Source organism: Dendrobates tinctorius, unplaced genomic scaffold (genome assembly GCF_039654945.1).
Source record: "Dendrobates tinctorius isolate UK_male_01 unplaced genomic scaffold, ASM3965494v1 ptg000011l, whole genome shotgun sequence".
NCBI lineage: Eukaryota > Metazoa > Chordata > Amphibia > Anura > Dendrobatidae > Dendrobates > Dendrobates tinctorius.
The window spans coordinates 84,180,510-84,198,061 of NW_027361679.1; the positions used below are offsets into that span (position 1 = coordinate 84,180,510).

Sequence of the window (17,552 nt, forward strand, 5' to 3'; positions counted from 1 at the left end):
GGACCTGTGATGAGGTCATAGGAGGGGAGGAGTCAGGGTCACATGATATCCGGATGGAAGACGCTACAGATGAGGAGAGGAGCGACTACAGGACCTGTGATGAGGTCACAGGAGGGGAGGAGTCAGGGGTCACATGATCGGGGCGCCCTGACTCCTTCCCTCCTGTGATCTCATCATTTACAGCCTCCTGCACAACCGCAGCACCAGCGTGCAGAGGCTAAATTGTAGGTGCTGCGGGTAGAGGAGCGCATAATGCCGCTCCCTGCCGCTTCAGCACCTGGCTCAACTTGCCTCATTATAGCTGCGGCCCTGCCTAGGAGGTTTATCCTACTGACAGATTCCCTTTAAAATTTTAAAAGATGTTAAAGTGAATCAAGTGACTTAAATCTTGAAAATGAAGAAAAGTGAACTGCACTTCTCCACAGGTATGTACGCTTCTCCATGGGTATAAATGCAGACACCTCACATCTGCTTTATATCATCATTTCTTATAGCAACATCCCTTTTGGATAGAGATACTGTATCCTTGCACAGAGTTCACTATTCTCCATGTTTGAAGACTAAAGTCACCTTACCCACTTTAAAGGATATGTTCACCTTTAAAGCAATTTTTCTATATTTAAATATATATTTTTGAAAAATAAAATAGAATTCTGGATTTACTATTTGGCTCATACAGTTGTTTGTTTCCCTACTATTTGCTGGCTGAAGAATTAATAATAATAATAATAATAATAATAATAATAATAATAATAATAATAATAAGTGAGATAGTTCTGATAGAAGTTTGTAACTTTTATCTGCCGTTTATGAGCTCATTAACAGATTCCCAGATGGCTCATTCTTCCATAATGGTCAGTGCAACACAGAAGCTGCATATGGTAAACGGTGCAAGTCTTGTAATGAAACTCAATTGCAATTTTTTTTTTCCTCAAAATCTATGCATTTGCCTGAAATTTAATACACTAATTAAAAAAAAAAATTATATATCACTTTAAAAAAAAAAAGAAATTCAGATCCTTGTTAGCCACAAGTGACTAAATGGATGGACCTTTTGTACAACCCACATATGGATGGTTTTCAAAGAATAAACATTCTGGCAATAGTTTAAGCCACAAAAATTGTGAGGATTATGTTGCACTGGGCATTGAACCCACTGACAGTAATACTGTATGTAAGACGGTCACCAATGCTAGGTAGTGCTTTGCTATGAAGACTGATTGATAAAATGTGACTTTTATACTTCATTTAGAACCAAAAATAAGCAAGAAGGGAGCAGTGAGCCCAAGCAGAATTTGACCTGGTTCGAGTTTCTTTCAAACGAGTGGGTAATTTATTTGGGGTAACCTAATAACTGCATAATAAGCTTTTACTAACCTGTGCTACTAGATGCCGAAATATTGGAGTTACACAGGCTAATATATTAGGGAGTGGTACCAATTACAATTCCCTAATATACTCTCACCAAAAGAATGGCTCCTGCTTCTAGCTATATGATAGAGGAAAGTACAGGTTCGATCATTTAGGGCTTTTTTTTTGTAAAACTGTCTATAGACTGCTGGTGGCCAGCATAGAGATTGCCATACTGATGTTTTGTTCTAGCTTTGCATTGTGCTTGCAGTGAGAGTATATTAGGAAATTGCAAGTAATGCAATGGCCTGATATATTGGCCTGTGTAACCTTAAAGGGGAGTTCCACTCTTCCTTCTCACCCATATGGTTTCTTATGTTCTTTACTACATATCTTTGATTGAGAAAAATGGATGAGACCTGGAAAAGATGGAACATAATACAACTTAACCCATAATAAAAGTTGATGCTTACAACTTATTGATAAGGCACCCTAAATGCACCTCACTTACATATTTCTTGTTTACTTTTCCCCCACATAAAGGACAGAGGATGCAGTAAAACCTGAGAAATTGCAAAGAGGGACTACAGTGAAAAGAAGGCTTAGCTCCCTGAAGAATAGGGTTACTGGATCCTGGCAAAAGGATAAGGTACCAAAGTGTATAGGGTAGGGTGGATAGGGGAATGCAGTATATTGGAATTATTTTATGGACAACACTCGTTACACCATCATTGCCCACAAATAATATGCTGTATTCCATACATCAGTCTATAGACCATAGATGCTCATATAAAAACATAGTAAATGGTTTGTAAGAATTCTCTCAAACCCTATATTCATACCTACTCTACTGCCCTCAATGCATAGGGCAATTATAAGCATATATTTGTCTATATTTTGGATAAGTGGTCAATTTAAAAATCTGTACTGGTCATGTGACAAGACACACATGTGCACAGCTCAGTACATGAAACATCTCTGACAACTGTAGTGTAACAGCCTATGTACCAGTGTGTGTCGCATGACCTGGACAGAATTTCATTCTATGGGACAAATGCTCCTATTAACTAACTGCAAGCAGAGATTGTGACATCTGAAGAATTGATACATGAAGTAAATTGTAAAAGTAAATGATGTAACTATTGAACATACAATAAATAACATTTATAAAATATAATTCCCCTTTAAGGGGGTTCTCCAAAAAAGTAATAAATTGGCCCTCATCATGTAAGTCAAACAGCATCCCGTCCTAGTCATGAGGCGTAATGGGCTGCAGGCTGAAAAAACACTGCTCCCCAGACCTGTGTCTCAACTGACAGAGGTGATGTATCCAGGGCCGGCCCGAGAGATTACGGCACCCTAGGCGAAACTATTTTATTGCGCCCCTACTATTCTTGGCAGTAGATGAAAACTTGGGATATAAATTTAGGAGCAAAATAAACCACAACAACAATGATTAATTAACTCTCTCCTAACTCTTTAATCTTCTGAGAAGTTGTATAGGACAAATATATACAAAGTAATCAATAATACAAAACAAAAATGACAATAGGTAATTAAAATTTTTGTTTCCTTGCCTTTTTTTTTTTTAAAAGGATGACACTAAGTCACCGAGATTAATTTGTTTAGCAACTTCAGATTCTATCGAAATTGTTGCCAACCCAACCTCTCTTGCATCATATTTGCCCTTAAATATGTACACTTTTCTTTCCATCCCTAAAACTTTTTGCCTTTTGAAAAGATTTTTTATAATTTTTTTCTATTTTTTCTCTGGTGCCCCCTTTGGGTCGGCGCCCTAGGCGGCCGTCTAGTTCGCCTATACGTTCGGGCCGGCCCTGGATGTATCGTAAGCGCACATACATCTGCGAGCCAATGGGAAGGGCTGTAACATCAGAAGGAATATATCTTTTCATCGGCAGACTGAGCACAAATGATTTTTTCTCCAGTCTCAAACTTCAGTCCGCTAAGAAAAAGATTTATTTCTTCTGAGCTCTTGGGAGATATTTTTCTTCAGACTACAGTCTGTACTGTCACATGACTGGGATGGGCTTCTGCTTGAAATATGTGATGGAGTCATATAATTACATTCTTGGAGAAAAGCACATGGTTGGTCACATTGACCATTCAAATCAACCACCTTCTTTGATTTTTTTGTGGTGTAGTTGGGATAGGAGTTGAATTGTCGCTATTTTATCAAACTGTTACTGTATGCAAATTACTGTATAAACTGCAGAATATGTCATTTGGCTTCAAAGAAGATCTGTCTGCTACCTTGACTTGTCTGAGTAATAAATAATATAGCAATTCGGGAGCATCTTTTCTGTACCATTCCTACTAAAAAAAAATTTGATAAAGTAAATGGGTTGTCCCCTTTTAACAAACCTTTGCCTGTAGACTGTTCTTTAATTATCCTCCTCAGCAGTGTCGGACTGGCCCACCGGAGAACCGAAGGATTCTCCGGTGGGCCCTGGCACCTGCTGGCATACAGGGCCAGCAGGTGCCTAGGGCCCCCGCTGCTCCAGGGGCCCCCAGCCAGTGGTGTGTCGCTAAAAGCCCCACATGGGCGTGGAAAGCAGTGAATAACATTTCATGGTCTCCACTCCCCCAGGGGCCCCGCCCCCCAGCCTGGGCAGCCGCAATGGGGCAGTGAGGGCCGGCGCAGCCCTCAACTGTAATGGGAGAGAGCGTCAGATGACGCTCTCTCTCCCATCAGTCCCCTCTGCTGACTCACAGCCGGTGTGCGATGACGTCACTACATCTCGCACCCGCTGTGTGTCTGGCAGAGGGGACAGCTCTTGACACTGAAGCCAGCTGCCGGAATCAGCGTGGGAGTGAGGAGGAGAAGTGAGTCCTCAGCTTCAGCATCTCCATCACTTGCCTTGTCTCAGTTGATCAGCTGCAGCGGTGTCTCACATCACTCGTGCTGCAGATAATCTCAGAGCTCAGTGGCTTGTGCTGCTGAGACCGGGATAGCAGCAGAGATAAAGCACTGGACTCATACGACTCTAACATATGGGGACTGAACCAGTTACAAAAGTGTCTACTCTCTTCGACATTGTCCAATTGGTGCCACCAATGATAGACTATACAAGAACACCCCCCTTTGACAAGAGAAATGGTAACATCAAGGTTGAAAAATATTTTCATAAATTTTTATGAGGTGTAACAGAGAAACTACAAAGTACAGTTATGAGAAAAGATGCTCCAGAATGATTATTCTATGGGGAATACAAGTATTTAATGAAAATGATATGTCAGGAGAGAGAGGTGATCTTTAAAAATTAAAAAAAAATCACTTACTAAAATTCTTTTAAACTAAGGTGAAATTAGTATAAGTGTTATCTTTTTACAGATTTATTAAATAGTGCAAAATGAAATGTCTCTGCAAAACCGTCAGTAAAATATAATCATCCTCTTTTCTTCTAGGGTAAGATGAAAGAGCAGCTGAAAGAGAGAGGCAGAGATCCAACGGACAAATGGATAAATACCAATGGGCATGAGCTGGTGCCAGGCTGCTTCTCAAGTCACGCCAAATGCACTTTATGCACCAGGTCACTTGTAAATGGGCGTGGACTGCAGTGCATGCGTGAGTAGGCACTGCTTGTTTGCTAGAAGGGTGGGCACTGCCACATTACTGTCTCCTTTTCTAGAGTAGAGCAAAAAGATTTGCGCTGTCCTGGTCTGGCATTGATTATCCATGGTAGTGGGACCATGACATCCTCACTTCTGCAACCTTGACCTGGCATCCTGGGAGCTTCTGCTATTTACTAGACCATGCAACACCATGACGTCAGGTGAGACTTGGTCACTGGGTTGCACGTCATATCATAACATTGTGGGACCTAGTAAAACATCAAAGCCTTAGTCTGGCTGCCAGACTAAAGCTGAACAAATCTTTTGGCTCAAGTCTAGTTGATGTATTTATAGTGTTGTGTGGATTATATGGTGTTGCATTCTATAATAGTAAAATTTCAAATGTCTGGAGATAGTTTCTTTTAGCCCTTTTGAGATGGACATGTACCCTGACACAAAAATGTTGCCTTTCACCATTTGAGAAACCTTAATGTAAAACATACGTATTTTTCCTACCTGGTTTCTGAATGTTGGATCACTATATATTGAGGTTTATTGTCTTTTTTTGTTATCAGGATACAAATATATACTAATCTCATAAAAGCAGCTGGAAAATATTGATCAAAAAACTGCAATGTCATCATACCCCATTATGACATGGTAAAATCAATTATGACCTTCTCTATTAGTCAGGGCAAAGAATGAAGTAGGGCTAGAAATACCTTGTACAACCACAAAATGCTTAATAAACATTGGCCAGAATAGGCAAAGTGCAATATAACATTTTCTCTGCAGAAATCACCTTCTGAAAGTTTATCACCAAGATTTCACTAGCAAGGCCAAAAGATCACTACTTGATCTGATAGGACAATGCCATATTCATATGTCAACCCACGAGGGGTTAACCCATCATATAATACCTGAGCACTGTGCAGTGGCAAAACTGAGTGTTGTCTTTCAGGTGTGTTAGAGATGAGATAGTCTGCAACACAGTGCGTACTGTTGTGTTTTATGGTAATGTGTCACAGGTGTGTCAGAGGCTGCAGTCGCACATGATCTGGCTGCAGAAGGTCTCTGCGGTTTGCTTTGCAGACGCCTTCCTAGTTCTTCTGACTCTTGGACCCAGTGGCAATCTCACCCCGGCTCTAATTGACATACCAGGGTGTTTATAGACTTCCTGGCTGCTTCTGGGACTCGCCAGTGATATTTCCATTTCCCCTTGTTGAGGCTTGAAGCTATAGCAGTCAGCTATCTTCCTCTTTGGTGCTATTGGAGGACGTCTGTGTTTACTCTCTGAGTCAACTCAAGATAAGTGTTCCCCTTGTTTGTCTATCCCATCTGTCTTTAGTTGTAATGGGGCTTGACTAGTGCTCATCCTGTCCTTCCCTAAGCAGGGCTTATTGCCAGGGTCAGACAGGGATTAGACTCCTGCTCGGTGATAGGTGCAGAACCTATATAGCGACTTTTAAGGCAGACAAGGTGACTTTAGATTTGCTTAGGGGTCTCCACTCCCCTCTTCCCTAGTGTTGGGCTCCTTACCCCTCACCCCTTCGTGTTGCACTTAGTCTTTCCCACACTGTGCGTGACAGAGTGCTATATGCCAGTGCAGTGTGTATTAATGGAGCTGTGCATTGTGTTATGAAAGCAGAGTTCTACCCCCCTTATGTAATCTTTAATAACAGTGCTAATTATTATAATCCTTGTTCTTGGCGTGATTTCTGTTAGTCAACCACTCCTTTCAGAAGGTAATTTTTTGATCGTGAATTTCCTCCATTAGCACATTATCTGTTGGACTGTGGTTTGCTGGAGTCCAAATTCTTTAGAAACAGTTTTGTAACCTTTTCTAACCTGATGAACATCAACAACTCTTTTTGTGAGGTCTTTAGAAATCTCCTTTGTTCATGCCAAGATACACTTCTAAAAGCACGTGTTATGAAGACCAGTCTTTGATAGATCCCAGTTCTTTAAATGAAGCAGGTCTCCAACTCACATCTGATTGATTAAAAACACCTGATTCTAATTTCCTATTGATTGAAAACACCTGACTCTAATTTCATTTTAACAATGTCTTCTAATTCTAAAGGGTTCACAAACAGTGGCCACTCAGATATTGGATCATTGACATAGTCTAATATTTTTGACTCGAGTTCATTTGATTCTTTTTCTGCCTTTAGGACATGTGATGTAGTTTTAGATCAAATTTATGTAACAATCTGAAGAATTTTGATGGGTTCACAAACTTTCAAACTGTTACCACGGCTGGTCAGGAGACAAATCTCCAGGAGTGGACCCTCTGGACCGTGGAACCGAGGGGCCGCGGGCGAGCTGCCAGGTGGAGCCGACCCGTATACAGGGATCGTTAGGAGCAGGCCCAGGGGTTCAGGTACCACGATAGCCGGTACCGAGAGGGGCGGCTCAGGACGGACTGGAGTAGGAGTGTGGGACTGAAGCGTAGACAACAGAGCGGGATCACTGGAGACTAGACCGGAGTAGGACTGCAGGACTGGAGCATAGACAACAGGACGGAGCAGGAACATGGGAGGCAGGACTGGAGTAGGACTGGAGTGTGGATAGCAGGATGCAGCAGGAACACCGGAGGCAGGACTGGAGTAGGACTGAAGGACTGGAGTGAGGATAGCAGGGTGGAGCAGGAACACCGGAGGCAGGACTGGAGTGTAGATAGCTGGACCCACGGAGCACCGGACTGCGGGGCTACTGCAGGAACCACGGAAGGCAGGAGTGTGAGACTGCAGAGAGCACACGAGGAAGCAGGGCCCAGTGTGCTAGCAAACACAATGATCAGGCGCCTCCCTCAGGGGGGGGAGCGGCCTGATATGGCCCTGTCAGGTCTGCCATTGGTCCGTAGGTGCTTCCGGGTCAGAGCATTGCCGGAGCACAAGTAACAGGAGGGAGGCGCGGCCTACGATGCATGCGCATTGCATGCAGAGACCCCGTCGGCCGCGAGCCTGTCAGAAGGGACCGCCGTGACTGTCGGGCGGCCGGGGGCTGCAGCGTGGGAGTGGAGGCCGGGTGAGTATGCAGAGTAAAGCTGTACCTATTAAATTAACAGGGCAGAGCTGTTACCCAGCATCAGCATCTGTTACATACGTTCACGTTAGATACTTTTTGCTATTGAGAACAGCTCCAGACTGATGATTTTTTCTAAACATAAGTTATTGTCAAAAGTGTGTAAAACAATTTCTAATGTTTCCCCCAAATAATCTTACTTTCTAGCAAAAGTCATGCCTAAACTTCAATAACTGATATTTTGAAAAATCATCAGCCGAGGGCTGCCCAATTTTTTTTTTTATTAAAGAGGTTGTCCACTATTTTATCACTGATGACTTAAAGGTCACCAATATCTTATTGGTTAGAGTTAAACACCAACAACCCCGCCGATCAGCTGTACTCCGTGTGGGCGGACGGAAAAGCTCAATTGCGAAGCTGATCCATATTCTGATAGTGGCTCCTATTGATTTGAATTGGAGGCGGATGTGCAGTACCCAGCCGCGGCCATTACCAGTAGACAAATCAGCTTCGCAATTATGCTTTTCCGGCCACCGACAAGAACAGCTGATTGGCTAAGGATAAGTCATCAATGACAAAGTAGTGGACAACCTCTTTATATAATAAAGGAAGCTTACAGACTCGTGAGTGGTACTTTATAATAATAATAATTTTTATTTATATAGCGCCAACATATTCCACAGCACTTTACAATTAAGCGGGGACATATACAGACAATAAATTCAATACAAGTTAAGACAATTTAAACAATGACATTAGGAGTGAGGAGTGTACTTTGCAAAGAGGATTTGTCACCAGCTCAAAAGTGGCCAGTTTTTGCTTTTATTTTATTCCTGCTGCTCCCAAGTAGTATTATTATTATTTATTTATATAGCACCATTGATTCCATGGTGCTGTACATGAGAATTGGTTGCATACAGTACAAATTACAGATATCACTTACAGTAAACAAACTAACAATGACAGACTGATACAGAGGGGAGAGAGGACCCTGCCCTTTCGGGCTTACATGCTACAGGATGGTGGGGAAGGAGACAGTAGGTTGGTGGGTTGCAGTAGTTCCGGTGTTGGTTGAGGTGATATCACCGGTAGTGGTGAGAGAGAAGGAGGTAGCGGGGTCATTGCAGGCTGTAGGCTTTCTTGAAGAGGTGGGTTTTCAGGTTCCATCTGAAGGATCCAAATGTGGTTGATAGTCGGACTTGTTGGGGCAAAGAATTCCAGAGAATAGGGGCTATACGGGAGAAGTCTTGGAGGCGGTTGGGTGAGGAGCAAATAAGTGTGGAGGAGAGAAGGAGGTCTTTGGAGGACCGGAGATTACGTGAGGGAAGGTATCGGGAGATTAGTTCAGAGACATATGGGAGAGACAGGTTATAGATGGCCTTGTAGGTCAGTATTAGTAATTTGAACTGGATACGCTGAGGGAATGGGAGCCAGTGAAGAGATTTGCGGAGGAGTAGCGAGGAGAGAGATGAATTAGCCGGGCGGCAGAGTTAAGGATGGACTGGAGAGGTGCGAGGGTGTTAGCAGGGAGACCACAGAAAAGGATGTTGCAGAAGTCGAGGCGGGAGATGATGAGGGCATGCACAAGCATTTTAGTAGATTGAGGATTGAGGAAAGGACGGATTCTGGAAATATTTTTGAGCTGGAGGCGACAGGAGGTAGAAAGAGCTTGGATGTGCGTTTTGAAGGACAGGGCAGAGTCAAAGGTTACTCCGAGGCAGCGGACTTCTGGTACTGGGGAAAGTGTGATGTCATTAATTGTTATAGCTAGGTCGGGTAAGGAAGATCTGTGAGATGGAGGAAAGATGATGAGTTCAGATTTGTCTACATTGAGTTTGAGGAAGGGAGAGGAGAAGAAGGAGGATATGGCTGATAGACACTCTGGGATTCTGGACAGCAGAGAGGTGATGTCTGGGCCAGAGAGGTAGATCTGAGTGTCATCAGCATAAAGGTGGTAGTGGAATCCGTGGGACTTTATGAGTTGCCCCAGACCAAGTGTATAGATTGAGAAGAGTAGGGGTCCTAAAACAGAGCCTTGGGGGACTCCAACAGAGAGAGGGTGGGAAGAGGAGGTGGTGAATGTGCGGTTGGAAAGGTATGAGGAGATCCAGGATAGGGCAAGTCCTTTGATGCCGAAGGAGGAGAGGATCTGTAGTAGGAGGCAGTGGTCAACTGTGTCAAATGCAGAGGACAGGTCTAGAAGCAGGAGTATAGAGTATTGTCCATTTGATTTGGCTGTAAGTAGGTCGTTAGTAATATTGGTCAGGGCTGTCTCAGTGGAGTGATGGGAGCGGAAACCAGATTGTAGATTGTCAAAGAGCAAGTTAGATGATAAGTGGGAGGAATAATAATAATAATAATAAATTTTATTTCTATAGCGCTGACATATTCCGCAGCACTTTACATTTCAGAAGGGACTTGTACAGACAATATACATTACAGCATAACAATAATCACATAGATCATAACAGATACCAAGAGGAATGAGGGCCCTGCTCGCAAGCTTACAATCTATGAGGACAAAGGGGAGACACGAAAGGTGGGTGGTAACAGTTGCCCTGATTGTATGGACCAGCCACAATGTTAAGTGTGTAACAGTACGGATGCAGAGGGCTAATGGATGCATAAAGCGTGTGGGAACATGATGCGGGGAACCTGATTATGGTAAAAAACTTTTGGCTGTGCCACACAGGGATATATTAGGTTAATATGTTGAGGCAATAGGCCAGTCTGAATAAATGCGTTTTCAGGGCTTAAAATTGTGGGGATTGGGGACTAATCGTATTGACTTGGGAAGTCCATTCCAAAGAATTGGCGCAGCACGTGTATAGTCTTGAAGACGGGAGTGGGAGGTTCTGATTATTGAGGATGCTAACCTCAGGTCATCAGCAGAACGGAGGGCGTGGGTAGGATGGTATACTGAAACAAGGGAGGAGATGTAGGGTGGTGCTGAGCCATGGAGGGCTTTGTGGGTGAGGGTAATAAGTTTGTACTGGATTCTGGAGTGGATGGGTAGACAGTGTAATGACTGGCACAAGGTAGAGGCATCGGTGTAACGATTGGCGAGGAATATGATCCTGGCAGCTGCATTCAAGACAGATTGGAGGGAGGAGAGTTTGGTAAGAGGGAGACCGATTAGAAGGGAGTTACAATAGTCGAGACGAGAATGAATAAGAGAAACAGTAAGAGTTTTTGCAGAGTCAAAAGTAAGAAAAGGTCGAATTCTAGAAATATTTTTGAGGTGCAGATAACAAGAGCGAGCCAGTGATCGGATGTGGGGGACAAAGGAAAGCTCAGAGTCAAGTATGACCCCAAGACAGCGGGCATGTTGCTGGGGAGTAATAGTAGAACCACACACGGAAATGGCAATGTCGGGTATAGGTACATTAGTAGCGGGAGGAAACACAAGTTCAGTCTTTGTCAGGTTCAGTTTCAGATATAGTGAGGACATGATGTTAGACACAGCGTTTAGACAATTGCCGATGTTTTCTAGAAAGGCTGGCGTGATGTCAGGAGAAGAAGCGTATAATTGGATGTCGTCAGCATAGAGATGGTACTGGAAACAAAATCTACTGATTGTTTGACCAATAGGGGCAGTATACAAAGAGAAGAGGAGGGGGCCTAGGACTGATCCTTGAGGAACCCCAACAGTAAGGGGAAGATGAGAGGAGGAGCAAAAGATACAGTAAAGGAGCGGTCAGAGAGATAGGAGGAGAACCAGGAGAGAACGGTGTCCTTGAGGCCAATGGAACGAAGCATAGTGAGGAGGAGTTGATGATCCACAGTGTCGAATGCTGCAGAGAGATCCAAGAGAATTAGCATGGAGTAATGACCATTTCATTTTGCTGTTAGTAGATCATTAGAGACTTTAGTGAGGGCAGTTTCAGTGGAGTGTAAAGAACGGAAACCGGATTGGAGAGGGTCGAGAAGAGAGTTTTCTGAGAGATAGCAGATAAGACGGGAGTGGACCAGGCGTTCCAGGAGTTTAGAGATGAAGGGAAGATTAGAAACAGGTCTATAGTTAGCGGCACAGTTTTGGTTGAGGGATGTTTTTTTAAGTAGTGGATGTATGATGGCATGCTTAAATGAGGAGGGAAAGATACCAGAAGAGAGAGAGAGGTTAAATATTTTAGTTAGGTGAGGGGTGACAGCAGGGGAAAGGGTCTGGTGTAGATGTGACGGAAATGGGTCACTGGTGCAAGTGGTTGGGCGAGAAGATGCAAGGAGCCTGCTTACTTCTTCTTCTGTGACTGGTTCAAAGTCAGAGAGTGAGCTAGATGCAGTGGGGGAGGGAGGACAGTGCATGGTATGAGGTGATTGGGAGATAATTTCCTGTAGAATCTGGTCAATTTTTTCTTTAAAGTAATTGGCCAGATCGTCAGCTCGAAGCTCCGTGGTAGGGGCCTGTACTCTTCGGTTGAGTGGAGAATGAAAAGTGTCAAAGAGACGTTTAGGGTTATTGGACAGTGAGGTGATGAGGGTGTTGAAATAGGTTTGTTTTGAGAGGTGAAGGGCAGTGTTGTATGTTCGAAGCATAAACTTATAATGGATGAAATCTTCGGGTAGGTTGGATTTTCTCCACAGACGAAAGTTCAGCGTGGACGTGCTGTTCCAGGAGTTTGGAAGCGAATGGAAGCAATGATATTGCATTGTAAGTATTCCATTTCTTTTAAATCTGCCATATTTAGTGCTAATTTTTATAGTCCTTACCAGGAGGGTGTGACTAGCGGGATTCTCCAAAGGTGTGTCCTTAACCTGTTCTGCATCATTACAGCAGAACCTGGCCAGTTTTGGCCTGGTGGCAGGTCATCTTTAGGTTTATTGACCACAGAATTCAAAGAGGGTAATGCTTTATAGTTTTTCTTATGACTGTATTTATTGCGCTATATGTGAACCTAGTAGAATAGATAATACATATCATATAATATATTACAACTTGTTTGGCATTATGCTTTCACAGAACTACAGAATTTAAAGACTTTTATGTGGATATTTTGTTCTTTCACCTAGTACATTACTTCCAATTTTAGAGTTCGGTTAAACTTCATTCTATAAATATCACATAATAGAAGATGATAAACAGGAAAAACAATGATCTGTCATTCACTATATGTCCCATATCAATCAGCCATAGTGCCACAGCTCTGCCCGGATCTGCTGCATTTAAGTCTGTTTCTGTCGCCATCGAATTCACTCTGAGGCACTGGTGATAGAAGAGACATTATTAGCAGTATCTCGGGACAGCGCGTATGCTGACTAGCCAGGGGTTAGTCTCGCTGAGACTTGTGGTTCCGCTCAGCTAGGCTAATAGATGTGTGTGCTGTCCAGCAGGTGTAATCATCTTTTTGCAGCGGCCAACAGCGTAGTAAGGCTGGAGACAAACTATCATATCACTTCGGATGCGATATGCTAATGACCCTCAGCTCCAGCTCTGGTGCGAGTGGGAGCCGAGTGTAACACTGCTGTGCGCCGATCCTCTCACATGAGAGAATCGCAACACAGCTGCGGAAGAGACGGAGAAATTAATTTTGTCATCGGTGGGAATCGCACTGCACTTGGGTGATATCTTGAGTCTCCTGGAGACCCCTATGGTTGTCAGTACCGAATTGATATGAGCGCCGCCCAGTGGTTGGCGCTCATAGCAAGTAATTCTGCTAGATAGAGGCGATTTGCTCATCGCCTCTATGTAGCAGAGCCAATCAAGTTGTGCCAACTTCTAGTCTCCTATGGAGGCTATTGAAGCATGCCAAAAGTACGGTAATGTGTTAAAAAATATAAAAAAAATAAAAGTTTAAATCACCCCCCTTTCGACCCATTCAAAATAAAACAATAAAAAAAATCACACACACACATATTAGGTATTGCCGAATTCAGAATCGCTCGATCTATCAATAAAAAAAGGATTAATCTGATCGCTGAACGGCGTAGTGAGAAAAAAGTTCAAAAAGCCAGAATTACGTTTTTTTGGTCGCTGCAACATTGCAATAAAATGCAATGGAATTTTTTTTCACCATTAAGATAAAGGACAACCTAGACATGTTTGGTGTCTATGAACTCATTATGACCTGGAGAATCATATTGGTAGGTCAATTTTAGCATTTAGTGAACCTAGAAAAACAAACAAACAAAAAACAAGTGTGGGGTTGCACTCTCTTTGCAATTTCACCGCACTTGGAATTTTTTTTCCCGTTTTCTTGGACACGACATGGTAAAACCAATGGAGTCATGCAAAACTACAACTCATCCTGCAAAAAACAATCCCTCACATGGCTATATTGACAGTAAAATAAGAAGTTATGGCTTTGGGAAAAAGGGGAGCAAAAAAATGAAAATGCGGTCATGAAGGGGGTTAATATTTTGTTGCACAACCTTTTGAGGCAATCACTGAAATCAAATGATTCCTGTAACTGTAAATGAGACTTCTGCACATCTACACAGATATTTTGGCCCATTCCTCAAGAGCTAACTGCTCCAGTTGTCTCGTGCTTAAAGGTTTCCTTTTCCAGACGTCATGTTTCAGCTCTTGCCAAAGATGCTCAATAGGATTTAGGTCAGGGCTCATAGAAGGCCACTTCAGAATAGCCCAATGTTTTCCTCTTAGCCATTTTGAGTCATTATCCTGTTGCAAGACCCATGACCTGCGACTGAGCCCAAGCTTTCTGACACTAGGCAGCACATTTCTCTCTAGAATCCCTTGATAGTCTTGAGATTTCACTGTACCCTGCACAGATTCTAGACACCCTGTGCCAGATGCAGCAAAGCAGCCCCAGTACATAACAGAGCCTCCTCCATGTTTCACAGTAGGGACAGTGTTCTTTTCTTGATATGCTTCATTTTTCCATCTGTGAACATAGAGCTGATGTGCCTTGCCAAAAAGTTCCATTTTTGTGTCATCTGTCCATAGGACATTCTCCCAGAAGCTTTGTGGCTTGCCAACATGCAGTTTGGCAAATTCCAGTCTGGCATTTTTATGATTTTTTTTCCAACAATGGTATCCTCCTTGGTCGTCTCCCATGAAGTCCGCTTTGGCTCATACAAGGACAGATGGTGCGATCTGACACTGATGTTCCTTGAGCTTGAAGTTCACCTTTAATCTGTTTAGACGTTTTTCTGGGCACTTTTGTTACCATTCGTATTATCGGTCTCTTTGATTTGTCATCAATTTTCCTCCTTCCTGCAGCCACGTCCAGGGAGGTTGGCTACAGTCCCATGGAGCTTAAATTTCTGAATAATATGTGCAACTGTAGTCACAGGAACAACAAGCTGCTTAGCGATTGTCTTATAACTTTTAACTTTAACATGTTTGTCTATAATTTTCTTTCTAATCTCCTGAGACAACTCTTTCCTTCGCTTCCTCTGTTCCATGTTGAGTGTGATACACACCATGTCACCAAACAGCACAGTGAGTATCTGTAGCCCTCTATACAGACCCACTCACTGATTCCAAGATTGTAGATACCTGTGATGTTAATTAGTGGACACACCTTGATTTAACATGACCCTTTTGTCACATTATTTTCAGGGGTACCATCATTTCTGTCCAGGCCTATTTCATGAGTTTTATTTTTCAAACATTCTGTGGAAGCATGGTTGAAAAGCAATGTCTGACTTTCATTTGTTCATTTCCATAGATTTTTTATGTATTATTACTTTTGTCAGATTCAAGTTATTCCTGTCACCATTGTGGGTTTTTCTGTCATTAAATGAGGGGTACCAACAATTTTGACCATGTATGTATTTAGCAGCTCCTCTACCCCATATGTAGTCTATACAGCAGCTCCTCTGCCCCATATGTAGTCTATATAGCAGCTCCCCTGCCCCATATATAGTCTATATAGCAGCTCCTCTGCCTCATATGAAGTCTATTTAGCAGCTCCTTTGCCCCATATGACGTCTATATAGCAGCTCCTCTGCCCCATACGAAGTCTATATAGCAGCTCCTATCCCCATATGAAGCCTACATAGCAGCTCCTCTCCCCCTATGAAGTCTATATAGCAGCTCCTCTGCTTCATATGAAGTCTATTTAGCAGCTCCTCTGCCCCATACAAAGTCTATATAGCAGCTCCTATCCCCCATATGAAGCCTACACAGCAGCTCCTCTCCCCCTATGAAGTCTATATAGCAGCTCCTCTGCCCCATATGAAGTCTATATAGCAGCTCCTCCTCTGCCCCATATGAAGTCTATATAACAGCTCCTTTGCTCCATATGAAGTCTATATAGCAGCTCCTCCTCTGCCCCATATGAAGTCTATATAGCAGCTCCTCTGCCCCATATGAAGTCCTTTTAGCAGATCCTCTGCCCCATATGAAGTCTACATAGCAGCTCCTCTGCCCCATATAAAGTCTATTTAACAGCTCCTCTGCCCCATATAAAGTCTATATAGCAACTCATCTGCCCCATATAGTCTATTTAGCAGCTCCTCTACCCTACATAGTCTATTTAGCAGTTCCTCTGCCCCATTTGAAGCCCATATAGCTGCTCCTCTGCCCCATATGAAGTCTATATAGCAGCTCCTCGGCCCCACATGAAATCTAGATAATAGTTCCTCTGCCCCAAATAAATTCTATTTAGCAGCTCCTCTACCCTGCATGAAGTCTATACAGAAACTTCTCAGGCCCATATGAAGTTAATTTAGCAGCTCCTCTACCCTACATGAAGTCTATATAGCAGCTCCTCTGCCCCATTTGAAGTCCATATATCAGCTCCTCTGCCCCATATGAAGTCTATATAGCAGCTCCTCGGCCCCACATGAAATCTAGATAATAGTTCCTCTTCCCCAAATAAATTCTTTTTAGCAGCTCCTCTACCCTACATGAAGTCTATATAGCAACTTCTCTGCCCCATATGAAGTCTATATATCAGCTCCTCTGCCTCATATGGAGTCTATATAGCAGCTCTTTTCCCACATTGGAAGTCTATATAGCAGCTCCTTTCCCCCATATGAAGTGTATATTGCAGCTCCTCTGCCTCATTTGAAGTGTATATAAGCAGCTCCTCTGCCCCATATGGAGTCTATATAGCAGCTCCTCTGCCCCATATGGAGTCTACATAGCAGCTCCTCTGCCCCATATGGAGTCTATATAGCAGCTCCTCTGCCCCATATGGAGTCTATATAGCAGCTCCTCTGCCCCATATGAAGTCTATATAACAGATCCTTTGCACCATATGAAGTCTATATAGCAGCTCCTCCTCTGCCCCATATGAAGTCTATAGAGCAGCTCCTCTGCCCATATGAAGTCCTTTTAGCAGATCCTCTGCCCCATATGAAGTCTACATAACAGCTCCTCTGCCCCAAAAAGTCTATTTAGCAGCTCCTCTGCCCCATATGAAGTCTATATAGCAACTCCTCTGCCCCATATAGTCTATTTAGCAGCTCCTCTACCCTACATAGTCTATTTAGCAGCTCCTATGCCCCATATGAAGTCTATGAAGCAACTCATCTGCCCCATATAGTCTATTTAGCAGCTCCTCTACCCTACATAGTCTATTTAGCAGCTCCTCTGCCCCATATAGTCTATTTAGCAGCTCCTCTACCCTACATAGTCTATTTAGCAGCTCCTCTGCCCCATATGAAGTCTATGTAGCAACTCATCTGCCCCA

The 17,552-nt window shown here is 43.2% G+C and overlaps 1 protein-coding gene across 1 annotated transcript in view; it reads left to right on the top strand.

Annotated features, from left to right (window-relative positions):
* The window catches only part of ARHGEF18 (Rho/Rac guanine nucleotide exchange factor 18), a 194,077-nt gene that overhangs the window by 24,369 nt on the left and 152,156 nt on the right, over nucleotides 1–17,552 (top strand). Inside the window, exons 5-7 of the mRNA XM_073544082.1 lie at nucleotides 1,253–1,324; nucleotides 1,894–1,999; nucleotides 4,777–4,936. Coding sequence (XP_073400183.1) covers nucleotides 1,253–1,324; nucleotides 1,894–1,999; nucleotides 4,777–4,936 — 338 coding nt within the window. The remainder of the gene's footprint in view (nucleotides 1–1,252; nucleotides 1,325–1,893; nucleotides 2,000–4,776; nucleotides 4,937–17,552) is intronic.